Here is a 16,033-nt window from a genome sequence, read left to right as displayed (position 1 = left end):
CTTGTGTCTTACACTTTATATAATGCAATAACAGCACTATTTAAGTATCTGTGAAGCAACAGTTGGGATTCTGAAGACAATAACATTTCAGAATAACGAAAGTGTTGCAATCTCTTATGAAATATAAATATACTAAATTATGAAATGTATGAAAAGTAGAAATCATAACAAAATATATAAAATAGTATTACTCAGAGACCAATTCCAATCTCACACAAATCTCTCTCTCTTGTTTCTATCATGTCCAAAATAGGCAAAGAATATTCATAGCATTCTTGCCTCACTGGCTCTTTGTTTCTAAGGACAGCCTCAGAATGAATACAGAGATAAAGTTATTAATTCAGTGGATGAAATGAATTCATTACTATGAATATGCAAAACATACACACACACAAACACACCCCATAACCACATACCTTCTCTGAAATAAAAGAGAGATGTATACAGATCAATGAATAAATCTTTAGGTTAGGAGCCTCCAAACTAGAAGGGAACTTAGAAGGCCACTTGAATCCAAGCAGTCCCTGAAAGAGGATTTGTCTACTACACCATACTTCGCAAATAGGCCACCAGTTTTTGCTTGCCTACTTCCCACTAAGATAGACTTACGGGGTCATCTTCCTCCCATAAAGCCCAAGGCTGCCTCTTTACACCATCTACTCCTGTTTTCTCCTTTTCCTTCTAGATCCAGAAAGGTCTAACTCCTCTTTCACATGGTCCTTCCTCACCCTAATCCAAGTCTTCTCTTTAGCAAAGACAAAGCAAAAAAATATGATCTTGGGGTAAAAAAAAAGTTCTAGTATCTTCAACAGCAGGTAAGAAAGGAGAAAGTAAAAGAGCTTTACAATTCAGTATAGCCTCCCTAAGCAAGATAAGAATAAATGGGATTGGGAGGGAGGAACCCAGAAAAGGGCCGTCCAACTAGCTAAGTAGAAACCTGATCTGGTGGGACTCATCTGAAATTCAGCTGTATGAGGTAGAAAAAGCAGCAACAACACAGTGATGTACAATTTCACCTCAAGGGAAAGAATCCTACTTATTCCTCCTTCTCTCAGAATCAAAAGAAGAAGGGAACCTTAGAACACCTTGCTGTAATGGGACAGAAAATGAAGTCATAAACTAGGGTCAATCCCACTGTTTCTGCTTCCATATGACAGTGAGATTCAATGCAGACATCACTTATTTCCATCTTCCTCACTTTCCTTTCTGTGACTGTTAATTGACCAGAAGACAATATTAAAAAAAAAAAAAACACAATAGTTTATTTTCTCTAACTATAACTTTATGCTGACACACTTTAAATCGTAATCCACAGTTCTATTATGGCTCCAGAAAGTTTAAATGTTTATATGTACGTACGTATGTATTATTTTCAAAGGGGACTGGCCAGTCAAGTGGCTAGTAAAAACAAAAATGAATTGGCCCCAATGAAATCTGAAAAACATCTAAAGGAAAGCCTCCTAACACATGCTGGGTGGATCCTCTAAGGGGGACATCTGGGAGAACATAGACAAGAATCATAGTCGACCATATAACATGGTCACTGACGCAAAGTGTGGCCTAAGAAATTGTACAAATTAATTTTCTCATCTCTACGGTCTCTTTTTCTTTTTTTGCTGAGGCAAATGGGGTTAAGTGACCTGGCCAAGATCACACAGCCAAGGCTGGTGCTCTATCCACTGCCCCAAGGTCTCTTTCTTAATTCTACATTAAAGTAATAAAAAAGTGGAGGAGGGTAACATTTTCTAAGTATAGAAGTAAACACTCAAAATATCTGAAATGTTGCTTAATTCAACAGGATCTACCCAGGGTCCTCAAACTTTTTAAATAGGGGGCCAGTTCACTGTCCCTCAGATGGAGGGCCGGACTAGAGTAAAAACAAAAACTTTGTTTTCTGGGCCTTTGAATAGCCCTGGTGTGAGGGGGATAAATATCCTCAGCTGCTGCATCTGAGGCCATAGTTTGACGACCCTTGGTCTAGACTAAATATCAGTGACCATATCACATAAAAACATAACAAAAGGAAATTATCAAAAAATTAAAAGAAGGGGTTTAGTTAAAGTTGATTTCCATAGGGAACAAATCTCAATACTTTCCATTTTTAAGAGTTGAACATGACTGAATAAAAGTATAATTTCAGAAAACATAGTTTCATGTGTGTGAATATGAAAGAATACAATCTAACTATTCCAAATTACCAATTAGGGACACAAAAATAGAAGGCTATACCTAAAGAATATTAAGCTGCTCATACAAATAAGCAACTGCCTAGCTATGATTAACAACAACAACAACAAAAAAAAACTAGGTCAGAGAATTTGAGGCAGAAAACATGCAATCTAAGAGCAATGTACTGCTTTTCTAAGACCAAAGAAAATGTTCCTAGGACATTTAACAAAAGAGTATTGATCTTATTAGAAAAGTTAGAGGATTTGGTAGTTACTCTTATTAGTGATGAGGAAATCTTGAGGAGCTTCAAAAAGGAAAATAACCTATCTGTGAGTTGACCTAGAAAGTCTTATCTTGTGATAATCACAGCAACGAAGATCATGTGGCCCACAGAAGTTCCACAGAAGAATTCAGGATGGAGGAAAACCTAATTTTGTTTCACTAAGAACTAACTATGTATACCCAACTAAGGTATACCCTCCTAATTAACATGTTTCGGAAAAGTTGCAAATAAAACAAAATTCTATGAAATGACTTCTCAGAAATGATTTGTTTTTAATACAATTCAGCGGACATCAGTAATTTAATTTTTAAGAGAGTCTCTCAGTCTGTTGATTTAAGGAAATCATTATGCATACCTTAAAGGACTCCAAAAAGGAGTTACCATATTATAAAATATGCTAGAAGTATTAATTTTTAAAATAATCCATTTTGCATTAAGAGTCTCTTAACGAGGGTAAATAATTAAGATAAAGCTTTAGCCATGATGATAGATAGGAGCTTGGTGGCTCTGAAGTTTCCTGTTTTCTCTCTCTCCAGCCCGAAGCGTGCCTGGTGCAGGAATTCTAATACTTGGAGATCTCTCCATCAAGGTCGTCGGGAGCATCTGCAAGTCACACCTGTCCCACCAGGACCCACCTAGAAATTCCTGCTCTCTGAACTACATTCCTAACTTGAAAGGAAGTTTCGTCATTTCTCCTGGCCTCGGTCTCCTCCTCTGTAAAAGGAGGGGATTTCCGCTTTTATCTGGTCAAGGTCAGTTCTCAGGACACCAAACCATACTCTGGCTTCCAGTTAACTAACTTCATCAATAATACAATTTTACTAGATGGTTATAACTAGTATTTTCCTCAAATGATTTTGCAAAGATTTCAGTAAGAAAATAATAAACTCAAAGAAAAGTCATCATGAATTTGGAAAATGTGTGCTGAAAAATATTCCTGTTTAGTGAAAAGTATTTAAGTGGGGTGATGATGGTGTTCCAAAAGCTCTTCCACAAACTGCTGCTTTGTTTTGTAAACAAAACAAAACAAAGCAGCAGTTTTGTAAATTAAATATATCCTTTCAATAAAATGATATTATAAGATGAAATAAGTCTTAAGCATTTTGATTCCTTGGCAAGCTTCCCAAAATCATCTATAATGCAATCCATAAACTATATTGTACTTTTTTTCGAGGGGAAAAAAGTTTAGGAATTACTTAGATCCTATTAACAAAAATCTGCAAAACAAATTGAATGCTTTTAAATTTATCTTGAATGCTGATACTTAAGAAAACAGAGGATAAATTAGATAAGGAGATTTATAAATGGGAGGCTTTTCTAGAGATTCTGAAGGGGACCTTTTTAGAGCTTATAAAACATTTTAGTGCAGATGGAAAGTCACATCAAATTTTACTTTCTGCTTTTTTTTTTCCTTCTTGATCTAGAGGTATCAACATGGAATATTCCTCTCATACTATTAGTCATGTTTGGTGGGTTAGAAGATTGTTTTTTATTTTTTAAAAAAAGATTAAATTGTAAAAGAGCAACAGAAATGTTCTTGTCAAGATTTTCTGTGACTCTAATGATAAGGGGGGGGAGGAGCGGGGAGGAGAGAGAATCACAGAAAGAATACAATCCCCCAAGGATTGGTTTGAGATGGAATTGTGTAAAAGCTGCTTGGCGGATTGAGGAAACTGAAGAGTTATAGTATGGAGTGAGAAACAATGTGTGACAGATTTTAAGTATGCAGGTATATTCAAATTGCATATGCTACTATCTCTAGTACCTGTACGCATAGGACTGTCCACATTTAATGGATAGAATATGTAAGGGTAAGGACAGAACAGGAAATCAATTAACAGAGAAGGAAACTGTAAACAAAGAATTTTCTAAAATTTGAAGTCTACATACATGGGAATATTTGCCTTTCATTTGGATCTATGTTTGAGTTGGTGAGGGGAAAAGAAAAAATCAGTAGGAATTTCCCCAAAATGTCATCTCTTCTCTATTATACTTTTCTACTCAGGTTAAAAAATTTAGCTACTTAATTTAAATTTGGAAGTCACCAAAATACAAATGACTTTATAAACTTAGGAAATGATCTCATAATGTTGATACTGTTTATTAAACTATACCATAAGACTAATTTAATCCACAGATTAAAAGAGCTTTGAAAAAGAGAATAGATCTACTAGGGGAAAAGTAAGTAATACAAGTAAAAAGCAACGTATGCCTTGTATATAGTAGGTATTTAAATAAATTGATTGTAATAACAGAACAAATGTTTCGAACACGAAATGTATGAAAGCTTGAGAAAAGCAAAAAGGCATATAAAGAGGTATGTCCTTCATTCAACCTAAAAAACATTTGTTGGGGCAGCTAGGTGACATAGTAGATAGAGCAACAGTCCTGAAGTCAGAAGGATCTGAGTTCAAATCTAGCTTCAGACACTTAACATTTCCAACACATGTGACCCTGGGCAAGTCCCTTAACCCCAAATGCCTCTGGGGAAAAAAAAATGGTTAAGCACCTACTGTGTTGTCAGACACCATGTTAGGTCCTGGGAATAAAAAGACAAAAAGAAAAAGAAAAGAAAAAGAAACTTGGACTATCCCTAACGAGCTTATATTCAATTAGTGAAAAGTAATCAGATAAAGAATATTCAAATAAAGAAATAAGTATATGCAAAATATATTAATATTTGCAAATTATTGATTTAATAGCATATCATCTAGTGTTTAGATCAAGTTGATATTGATTTAAATTGCTGATATCCAAATAAAGTTACTTAGAAGACGACTACCAGAGTTCAAATGTGAACAATGGCATGCTGAAGATAAATATTCTTCTATGTGATATAAATGGAAAAAAAATCTGATTTCTTTTGAATTTTTAGCCCCTATCAATTCTATAAGTGAAAGAACTCCAGAAAGTCATGCCTTTTTTTTTCCTTTTTACTGAGAAAAAAACTGTGAGGCCCAAAGAGAGTCATATACATAAAGAGCTGAATGAGGGAGATTCACATGTGGGGAAACTGACTCCAGCAATCTTCCAACCAGGGAGACGGAAGTTATGGGAAGGCTGATCAATACTGGCCTAATCTAAGGGGGAAATTCCTGACAATTATCCCCCAAAAGAAAAGCATGGTCTACATGGGGTTATATACTCTTCCCTTCACTCGTTACCAGAGACACAAACCAAAAGGAAAATGGACTTTGGTCGAAGCCCCATCCTTCTGACCGTCTAAGATGCTGCTCCGATTCTGAGCCATTCTCCAATTAGAATTAGCAATAAGTGCTAATAATCAACCCTTTTAAAAATCCTTGGGGCAGAGGTCAGGGTCTCGCACGTGATGTTCCGGGCTGTCCATACCCAAGAACTTCAAAGAAATCTGCTCTATTTCAGAACCATGCTTCTCTGCAAGGAGTCGGCCAGGCAGTCTCAGTTGTGGCTTCATGGGCTGTTCCCCACAATCGCAGTCTTCCTCAGACCCTTAGGGCTGACCCTCTCTCCGGGGATCCCTTTGCTCAGTGGATTGGCAGAAGTATTACCCTATCTACTTGTTTAGTCCCACCACGAGATGTAACCCATATGCAAGGTTTCTATCCCTTGGTTTTCCTCCACAGTCCTTTACCAAGTTTCAAAGCTCTTCTTCAGAAAGAAAAATAACAGTGCTCTTTTAAATAAATATTCATTTAGCTATACATTGTTACCATCTGTTTCATCCCACACACAAGTGCCAAAAACAAAAACAGCTCGAAACAGGCAAACGGACTCCTGACATCTCCAAGCGTCTTCCTTAAGACGACTGTGGCTTTATCTACAAAAAGATCCACTTCATTTCAAGAGAACTAAATTATAGGAATTGTACAATTACTCCTCCCAGTAAAACTAAGGAGCTAAAACAATTTGGTTTAAAGGCTAAATTTAGGACACTTTATTCAAAAAACTTATTTCTAAATATGTGGAGTCTCACTGACTAGCAGAGTAACTTATAATAAGGAAAGGAAGCCCTGGTTTCTGGTGCTGCCCTTGAGAAAGCCCTTTTCGTGTCCTAGCCTCAGTTTCCTTACCTGTCAAAATTCAAGGGCTGACCTACACAGCCTCCATGGCCTCTCCCAGCTCCAGCACTGGGATTCTAAGGCCTGACATCTCTGCAAGCAGAGTTTCTTCTTGTACTGAACTAGTTATCTAAGGTTCCTTTCAACCGTAAGGTTTTTTTTTTTTTTTTTTTTTTTGCAATCTGAATAATAGAAATGACCAGATTTTGAAATGAGTCTGTCTCAAGTACACATTATTTGGATATTACTGATTTGGCACAAAGGAATTGCTTTTTCTTGCTTTCTCCTCCTTTCAATTCTATTTGGCAGGCAAACCCATCGGAGAAAAAAAAGATACAGATGAATACTAAACTCCAAGAAAATTTGGAGATTTGTGCATTGAACATGAGCTAGATATAAATAACCTCAGAAACTACTAAGATTTTCAAAAGCCATGATTTAAAGGAGGATTTGTGGTGGAGACACTAATTCACCCGAGTACGAGTGGCTCTCCTGGCGAATCACTGTGACCTCTGAGGTAACATCGCCCCTCATTCCTGACCTCTTAACTCAGCTGTCTTTCCAGCCAGCAGACCTCCTCCCAGGACTCAGGCTCCCCATCTCGGGTAAAAACTGCAAGTGGAATATTGGGGGTGAGGATGGGGAGAGGGGGTAATAGGAGGCAGTCTGATCAGAACTTGGCCTTGTGGCTATGAATCAAAGCAACCAAAGAAAAATAATGTCCAGGCTAAGAAACAAGCCCAGATTCCATAGTGAAAGATTTATTTGTGAAGATTTTCAAATGCGAGGCAATAGGGCAATAATAAAAAGAGCACTACATTTCCTCAGTTGGAATCCCACTTCTAATATTAGGTTGAACATGAATAAGCCACAATCTCTCTCTTCACAATGTGGAAACATTACATTTTAATGGTAATTATTGATACCCTGCTTTAAAAAAAAAAAAAAAGAGAGTTGGTAGATTATGTTAACTATGACAATATAGTCTACATTCATTATTGCATAGCTCTACGGCAACAAGCAAGTCGTTTTCCAAATATGGAAACTTCAAAAAGAAACAATTTACCACCAACTCTTATTATATACTGGTAATTAACAGCTGACAAAGTGATCTCCAAAAGCTGAGATGGAAGAACCCTAGAAATAGCTAGTACCAAGGACAGTAAGCAGATCATGATTAAAAAGTATTTCTCCTTGACCTTTAATTTTTATTATAAAAATAAACTAAAATCAAATGACTTCTTTTCTAACCCTGAATTTTGGGTGTAGCACACAACAAGATTTGGGAGGGGGTGGAAAGGAGAAGAGAAAAACAAAATTAAGCAGGGTTTGGAAGAACTAGTTTATCGGGGAAAAGGAAATAAAAAACAATAAACCTAGAAAATACATATAGCCTGACTGAGAAATAACTTGGGAGAAATAAATAAAAAATATTATCAAGGTATTGTTAATACTATAACCAAGCAACCAAAACTCATTCCTAACTAAACGTTTATGACGAGACATGATTTGCTACAGTATCATAATCAAAATCACCATCCTATTTATTTCAAAGACAACTTTTTCTTGGGCAGGAATACATTTTCAGAAGGAAAAGGGCATAGCACGCAAAAAAGAATTTCTTTACATTTTAGAATGTTCAGTTAAAATTCAAAGAACACAAGCTTTTGAAAAGGTCATTTCAGCGTGCCATCGCCAACACACGCGCGCTCTCGACCCCCAGCGACCCTCGCGTCGTCCGTCCCAAACCCACAGCCAGGGCAGTCCTACCCCGCCGTGTCACACGACAGCACCGAGACACGGGAGCTCCGCTATCCCACCCCAGTGACCGACGCAGCACAGACACTGGCTGAGACTTTCCTTTGTTCTCGAGTTGTTTCCATTTCCAGCTCTTTCCCCTGCTTCTCGGGAGCTACATTTTAGCCAAACTCCTAGTTACAAACACTGGGGGCCATCCCAGTGGGGCCCAGGCCACGGCCGGCCCCAGCGCCCCATGGCTTCCGTCACCCGTGCCCGCCCTGCTGCGGCCCTTGTGCTGTCCTAGAGTTACAGGTAACTGTGATCCACTCGGGTGCCCAGCGAGCCTTCCTGAAGCCTGGCTACAGCAGGCCCTCACAAACCCTGGCCTTTCGGGCCCTTCTGTGGCTCCAACCTACCTGTGCAAGCGCATTTCAGACGGCTCTCTACATCGGACATTCTCCATCCTGCCTCCGGTCTGTTCTGTTCCCACATCAAATAAGGATTGCTTTTGGCTTGGCTTTGCTAATAGTAAGCACTTGATACGTGTTTAAATTGAATGTGTCTTCCAAGACGAGGATTACGGATTAGTCTGCTTTTTATTGTCCGAAAAATACATCGCCACGCTGGACCCAAGTACTCAGTAAACACTTGTGGATGTCAAATTGCTGCTATTATTTCTCCATCATGAGCACCTGTACTCTAATGGTGGTTTGAGAATACTCCCACCACTAAGCATACATCTCCCCCATGCTCTCCCGTCTCAAAAAGGAGAAAGAAACTAGAGCAGAACTGCTGTGCTATTCAAAGCTGGGGGTGGAGGGACAAGACAAAGTATGTCATTTTGCCTTGCTGGTTTGAGAAAGGCCAGAGGCTTATGTGGAAATTCTGGGACCGCCAACCTAATCAGAGGCAGTGCTTGCACCTGTGTCTTCCCAACTCTGTGGCCAGCTCTCTTTGAACAATCAATTGCAAATATATCCCTCTTAAAATGGATCCTAAAATAATCTCCATATTCTATGGAGGAGAAATAGATCTAAAGAAAAAAAAAAGATGGCACTGAAAGGGCAAGCAGGAAGCACCACAGAACTCTAGATCTGGAGCTGGCAAGAGCCTCGGGCCATCCCATCAAACGTCTTCCTCCAGAGAGGAGGAAGCTGTGACCTGGAAAGACTTCTCCAGGGTCACCAAAAGTGGGGAAGCCGAGCCAATCTCCGAAGCCAGGTCCTCTGACACGGGAAGGAAATGCCAGGGAGCGTGGCCATCCCCAGAGGCAGGAAACGAGCTTCTGCCAGGCCAAGCTCCAAATCCGAAGCTCTACTTGGTACAGGTGAAGGCCCAGGCTACACAGACAGGCTTTAATCTGCACAGTAATCGGCACAGTATGAACTTCCATTTCTATTGGAACCTGAATCCATACTATTTGGAATGAAAACACAAAATGAAGTTCCTTGATGTAATACACACTTCTGAACTAAGTCTGAAGAGGAAAACTTTCCATTTAAAATCAAGAAATTTTTCTACCTACAAAGTAAAAAATCATTAAGACAAAATGTTTTGATAATTCAGAGTAAAAATGTCAATGACTCAAATTCTGATCAAATTGTCAGAAGACAATTTTGACAAATCTGATAAAAAAAAAAAAACAGTCTTTAAATTAACAGGTGTTTCATTTAGTCTCTCATTTAATTTGTCTCTTGTCTCCCTCCCAATTCAATCATCCCGATTTCTTGGCAAACATGACACAAAAAAATTCAGGATACAGAGACATATCTACAGAGATCTTTGGCTCCAAACAAGCATGGCAGACTATACTGCAGAAGTTCTTAACCCTATAGATGGACTTTAAAAAACTTAAGATCAGACAAAGTTTTAGAGGGCCAAAAAAAAAAAAAAAAAGGCTTGAAATACTAATAAAAATAAGAAAATTTCTCTAGGTAAAGGAGATTGAAGCAGTTGGATTTAAAACGTTTTATTGTTAAAAAAAAAAAAAAGACTGGAAAAATGTCTGTGATGATTATAAATCTGCATACTGGTTAAAGTGCTAAACGTCTTTCTAGTTGTAAACACAAGACTAGGCAGGAACATGAATTTTTAAAGGTTTTTTCCCTAGGAAATAGCCTTATGCTAATAAACCAACTAAAGGAGCCGTTTTAGACTGTTTTGCTCTATGACTATTTGAAGCTGCTGAGCCAAACGCCCATTTCAGCCACGCAGTATCGGAACACAAGTACATGACTAGAAAACTTATCGCCACAGTCGGCGAAGATCCGGTTTTCATCTATGACAGCTCTCAGTCCACCTCCTCCTCAATAATGGGAGCCTACTTCCCCCCACTGCTGGGTCGCAGAGACCCCAGTTAGGAGAGCAGCTCCAACAGTGCCTCAGAGCCTCACACACCCTCAGACCTAGAAGCACTCCATCTTAGAAAGAGCCGAGCCGGGGCCCAAAGAGGTCCCGGCGAAATCAGAAATACGGCTTAAGGAGGCCGCCCTTCCTCGCAGTGCAATCGCTCCTGCGGCCAAGCCAGGCCCTCGCCTCCGCCCGGATCCGCGCGCTCCCGTCCCTCCCCCGGAGCTTCTCCGCCAGCCGGAGCCCCCCGAGCCCCGGCCCAGCCGGAGCCCCGTACGGCTCTTCCCCCTCCCGACCAGTTTATGGCATCTGCGTGCAGCCCACCCGCGAACGCCGCTTTCTAACCCAAGGCAACCTCCCTAACTCGGGTTAACGGGGACCGCGAGCGTCAAACTGGGGAGAAGCGGCGGATCCCCCCGCAACCGGGACCTCGGGGCCGGGAGAGCCCGGGTTCGGTGCGGCCGCTGACCGGCCTCGTGCCCCGTCGCCTGGCCCCCCCCTGCCTCAGGGCATCCCCTCCCCAAGCTACCAGCGCGACTCCACCTTACAGCCCGAGGATTTTCCGCCCGGGCCCCAGCACCTGCGCCCGGCGCGTCCTTCTCCCCCGCCGGCCTCCGGGGCTCGGCCCCCCGCAGAGCGCCCCGCGTCCGGCTCCGAGTGGAGCCGTGGGGGAGGGAGAGGAGGGGAACCGCTCGGGCGGCCGGCACGCGCGCCCCGGGGGGTGAGAGCTCCCTTCCGAAACGCCCCAGCACGGGCAGACACGCCCCTGGGGACCCCCGCCGCCCGGCCCGGCACCCCGGGACCCCGGGACCCCCGAGCTCGGGGCGGGGCAGCCTACCTGGTCTATCCTGGAGGTCCCGGCCGCAGGGCACCAACTATCTTGGAGGGAGTCTGAGCCCCAGGCTGGCAGCTGCAAACTAGATCTCACCTTCAACAGCACAGAAGGGGGCGTCAGAAAGCGGCCCTGCCCCCCGCGCCCCCCGCCCCCCGCCCGGCCCGCCGCGCTCACCTGCAGGGGCAGCAGCGTGTTGCTGTTGCTGTCCGTCCGGAACACGTTGTCCTCCATCCACGACTTCGGGGTCAGCGAGGGCGTGGAGCGGGTGAACTTGGGCGGAGCGATCACGTTCCCGGAGAAGGGCTTCTTCAGCGGGGAGATCTGGTTCAGGGGGCCCGGGATGCCCATGGTCCCGGCTCGCCGGTGGTCGCGGCCGTGCACGGCCCCCCACGCCACGCTGCCCGTGCTCCAGCCGCTGCTCTGGTGGTTGCTCCACGGGGACTGCTTCAGCAGAGGCTGCGGGGACAGCGCCGCGGGGGGCCGTGAGAGCCACCCCGGGAGCGCCAGGGGCCCCCCGAGGCTCCGGAGCCCCGTCCCCCGCCCCGGTGCCCGGGGTGGGACCCCCCGCAGGAGTCAGCGCCGAGGTCCGCCCCCCCCCCAAATCCGGGGACACCCCCAGCCCTCCTTTTCTCGGGGTCCCCCTTCCCCGTCCCCGCCCCCTTCTCGGGTCCCTCTCTTCGGGGTCCGCTCCCCGCTCCCTCCTCCTCGGGGCGCCCCCTTTCTTCTCGGGCTTCCCCCCACTCCGGGGCCGTACCTGGTGGTGGTTGTACGAGTTGCGCTGCTGCAGGAAGGCGGCGGCGGCGGCCTGGTGCTGCTGCAGCTGCGGGCTGACGGGCGAGCGGCGGCTCGAGGGCGGCGGCGGCTGCGGGGCCGGGGGCGCGGGCGGCGGCGGCTGCGGGGCCGGCTGCGGCTGCGGCGGCGGCAGGCTCATAGCCGGCGGTGCCTGGGGCACGGCGGCCGCCCCGAAGGGCCCTCCGAAGCCGCCGCCGCCGCCGCCGCCGCCGCCGCCCGGCACGCTCATGCCGGCGCACGGGGCGTGCGGGGCGACGGGCGAGAAGCTGGGGAAGAACGCCGGGTTCATGGACGACGGCAGCCCTGGGTAGAAGCCGCCGTCCGCCTCCGGGTTGGGCGGCGGCAGGGCGCTGATGGGGCCACCCGCCGACGCGGCTGCCGAGCCGGGCTGCTGGGGCGTCTGCTGCTGCGGGGGCTGCGGCGCGGGCGGCGGCGGCTGCGGGGGCTGCGCGGGCTGCGGCGCGGGCGGCGGCGGCTGCTGCGGGGGCTGCGCGGGCGGCGGCGGCGGCGACGGGGTCTGCACGGCCCAAGGGGTGCCGAAGCCCGGCAGCGGCGGCGGCGGCGGCGACGCCGAGCCCCCTCCTCCCGCGCTGGCCGGGGCGCCCCCACCGCCGCCGCCGCCGCCGCCGCCGCCGGGGTGAGGCAGGTCCGGGCTCTGCAGGCTGCCGAAGCCGCCGAGCAGGGGGTGGTTGGGGGACTCCATGGTCGGGGCCAGCAGGCTCAGCGAGGGCGTCGAGGGGGCCGCGGCCGCGTCGGGGGGCTCGGCGGGCGGCCCGTGGTGCTGGTGCGGGGGCGGGCCGGGCCGGGCGCGGGGCTGCGGCTGCTGCGGCTGCTGCCGGGAGCCGGACTGGCCGGGGGTGGGGAGCGGCGGCGGCGGCGGCTGCTGGGAGGGGCGGGGGCCGGCCGGCTCCTTCCTCCTGTGGCTGCTGGGCGGCGGGTCCTGGGGGGGGGAGGGCGGCGCGGAGGCGGGGGGGCGGTGCGGGCGGGGGTCGGGCGGCGGCGGTGTCAGCCCCAGCAGCAGCTCATCCTGCATGGTCCGGCCGTGCGCGGCGGCGGCGGCGGCGGCGGCGGCGGCCGGGAGCAGGGAGGGGCAGAGCTGGGGGGTTCGGAAGGCGCCGCCGCTGAACAGGGGGCCGGGGCTGCTGCTGCCGAGCGGGGCGCTCTGCACTAGCCCGAAGCCGTAATCCCCCATTTATCAGGCGCGGCCGCGGGGCTCCGAGGGGGCCCCGCCGGACCGCCCCCCCTCGCCTCGGCCGGCCCCCCCACCGACGCCGGGAGCGGCCCGGGGCTGCGGCGGGCGCGGGGCTGTGGGGGGGGTGCGTGTTGGAGGGAGGAGGGGAGGGGGGGAGGTCCGTGAGACACACCGTCACTGGGCGGGCTGGGCCGGCTGGGCGCCCTCCCTCCCCCCCTGACGGCCGCCTCCTCCTCCTCCTCCCGATACCGGCTCCGGCGCCGCCGCCGCAGCCCCTTAAGAACCCCGGAATGTGCGTCACAGCCACCTCACAATTGCGTCCCCCCCGGCACGCGCGGGCACGAGGCCGCCGCGCGCCCCCGCCCCGCCCCCATTCATTAGCATGCCGGCGCCTGCCGGGGGCGCGCGCGCGCCTCGGCTCGGGGCGGGGCGGGGCGCGCCGGGGGAGGGAGCGCGCGGTGTCACCCGGCTCGGCTTCGGCTGGGTCGGGCGGCCCCTCCCCGCTCTGCGGCCGAGGGCGGGGTGGGGGAGGGGAGGGGAGGAGCTGCCCTCGGGACGCGGCGGCCTCGCGCCGTGGGAAAGGAGAAGCCAGTTGGGAGCGAGGCCGGCCGGCGGACGGGCGGGGTAGAGAGGGGAGGGGTCGCGTGCTGGGGATGGGGGTGGGGGGCAACGGGAGCTTCCTGGGCAACGGCTCCTCCCTCTCATTTTTCTGGACGTCCGCTGCGGTGGTTTACACGCCCGGGAACCCTCTTCGCCCCGCCCCTCGGTCATGTGAGCGCCCCGAGCCGACCCTGCGCCTTCCTTGGGCGAGGCCGGGCCGGGGCTGGGGCCGGGGCTGGCTGCACAGCTGTCCGACCCGAGGCGCTCTGGACCTCCCGCAGCCCCCGGCGGTCACGCACGCTCCTGTCCGGGGAGATCGATCTGAGCCGTCCCCGGGGGTGGGGGGTGGGGAGGGGGAGTGGGGGGGACCGGGACGGTTCCCAGCGGGGGGAGCGGCCCTGGCTCCGCCCTGGGCGCGCGCGGGCCCGGCGGGGGTCCGGGGAGGGAGGCGGGCCCGAACCAGCCGCAGCCTTTAAATCAGGTGGGGGGGTGTGGGCGCGAGGGGGGTGTAACGTCCCCGCGGAACTGGCTGCGCGGCGGCCCCCACGCCCCTCGGGGGCAGGTAGTGTCGGGTGTGCGGCCGGGTGCCCTCCCTCCGTGGGCCCCCGGGAGCTTCGCCTTCGGCCGCGTCCGGCCGGGCCCGGTTACAGTATCTGCTGTGGCATTGACACTTGGCTGCGGCTGCCAAGTACTCTTGAGCTCCGAGCGAGCGACTGCAGCCGGGGCGATCGGGGCTGCCCGGGACGCCCCGGGAGCCCTCCCCCCGCCTGCAGTCTCCGCTGCCTGCCTCCGCTTGTGGGGGGACCGTCCCCGACTTGCTGCCGCCTGCCTCCTCCGCGTGGCTGCCTTTGGAACGGCTGGAAGCCCCCCGAGCCCTCTTTCTTTTGCGCTAAATATTTCTAGCCCCGCACCCGCCAGCGAGACCCTCATCTTGGCTGGCCTCTACCAAAGTCCCCCCCAAATGTGGGAGCCCAGCGGTACAAATAAGAAAGGTAGCCAGCCGTCACACATTTTAAAGCATTTTTAATTTCTCTCCCTTTTCTTGAGAAAAATACTTTTATAAAAAGTTCTGTGTGATGTAGGAGGAAAAGCCCAGGCGTGGATTCGTGTCCTCTGACAAGACAGCCTGCGTGGCCGTGGCAATTACACTCAACTTTCGGCCTCGGTTTCCTCACCTGCAAATTGAGAATGATTATATGCATTTACTCTCGTGTATTTAACATTATGCTTATAAAAGTATTCACTTTAAAGTACAATATCAGCTATCTATCAGTTTTTTTTTTTTTCCTTTAGCAGTTCAGGGCTGAAAAAATCCTTAAAATGGAACTTTTCAGGGACCAAAATGAATTTTCCAAGAAGTGCCAGAAGTCCACAAGAGGGACTGAGTAAAAGGAACAGAACCTCCAGGAACACAGTGTACAAAAGGACCATGCTAAAGTAACTATAAATGCAAATACTAAATATATAACAAACAGCCTCGGAACTCGATCCATTGCAATAACCAATGTCGGTCCCAAATATGATGAAACATTTTCCTCCTCTTACTCAAGAGGCCCAGGACGTTGGGAGGATAACGTGCAAACACTGACATTTTGTTGGTTTTGCCTAACTGCTCTTTGGGGGCTTTAGTGGGATTGGAATGGCAAATCGAGGAACGAGGAGGGTGTAAAAGCAATTTAACATAAACATCAGGCTCAAGAACAATACTTAGAGAACCAAGAGAACAGGCTGATGAAAAGTGAGCTTACCAGTGCAGCCAGTGAGGTATTCTAGGCACAGGGAAGGGAAGATCATGAATTTTAAAGCCCACTTAGAGAAGCCATGATATTGATGTCTTCATTTTGCTGCAGCTTGTAGTAGTTTGAGCAGCTATCCCATGAAATACAGTGGATGGACAACTGACCTCTGAACCAGGGTGGTTTTGGGGGGGCCCCCAGCAAGTAATTTAATGTCCCCCAACAACTTTCATAGAAATGCACACACATACTGCAGTATATGCATGGGAATACATAGCACAGTATATATACATGTAT

General features: G+C 49.0%; 2 protein-coding genes across 5 annotated transcripts in view; one reads left to right on the top strand and one right to left on the bottom strand.

Annotated features, from left to right (window-relative positions):
- The window catches only part of CPEB2 (cytoplasmic polyadenylation element binding protein 2), a 64,221-nt gene extending 50,483 nt beyond the window's left edge, over positions 1-13,738 (bottom strand). For 2 of the 4 annotated variants that reach the window (XM_051967227.1, XM_051967228.1), the window contains exons 1-3: positions 12,171-13,737; positions 11,591-11,872; positions 11,420-11,509 (exon numbers count right to left, since the gene is read on the bottom strand). In XM_051967227.1, the coding sequence (XP_051823187.1) occupies positions 11,420-11,509; positions 11,591-11,872; positions 12,171-13,400 (1,602 nt within the window). In that variant the 5' untranslated portion in view covers positions 13,401-13,737. Of the gene's footprint in view, positions 1-11,419; positions 11,510-11,590; positions 11,873-12,170 lie in introns of all 4 variants that reach the window. The other 2 variants (XM_051967229.1, XM_051967230.1) reach the window with 1 other exon arrangement.
- A 315-nt stretch (positions 13,739-14,053) lies between these two features.
- On the top strand, positions 14,054-15,256 carry LOC127540694 (elastin-like). Its single transcript, XM_051965512.1, has 3 exons — positions 14,054-14,171; positions 14,327-14,992; positions 15,083-15,256. Exons 1-3 carry the CDS (start codon positions 14,054-14,056, stop codon positions 15,115-15,117), a joined length of 819 nt encoding a protein of 272 aa, XP_051821472.1. The 3' UTR covers positions 15,118-15,256.
- The last annotated feature ends 777 nt before the right edge of the window (positions 15,257-16,033 follow it).

Source organism: Antechinus flavipes, chromosome 6, assembly GCF_016432865.1.
Source record: "Antechinus flavipes isolate AdamAnt ecotype Samford, QLD, Australia chromosome 6, AdamAnt_v2, whole genome shotgun sequence".
In the NCBI taxonomy this organism is placed as follows: Eukaryota; Metazoa; Chordata; class Mammalia; order Dasyuromorphia; family Dasyuridae; genus Antechinus; species Antechinus flavipes.
The sequence above is the reverse complement of the archived record's forward strand: the minus strand, read 5'-3'. Positions and strand labels throughout refer to the sequence as shown.

Bases quoted from the DNA above. Each gene is read 5' to 3' on its own strand.
- LOC127540694 (XM_051965512.1), top strand. From the start codon at position 14,054: ATGGGGGTGGGGGGCAACGGGAGCTTCCTGGGCAACGGCTCCTCCCTC. The intron at 14,172-14,326 runs GTGAGCGCCCCG...GATCGATCTGAG, and splicing joins TCGCCCCGCCCCTCGGTCAT to CCGTCCCCGGGGGTGGGGGG. The intron at 14,993-15,082 runs GTAGCCAGCCGT...TGTGTGATGTAG, and splicing joins CAGCGGTACAAATAAGAAAG to GAGGAAAAGCCCAGGCGTGG.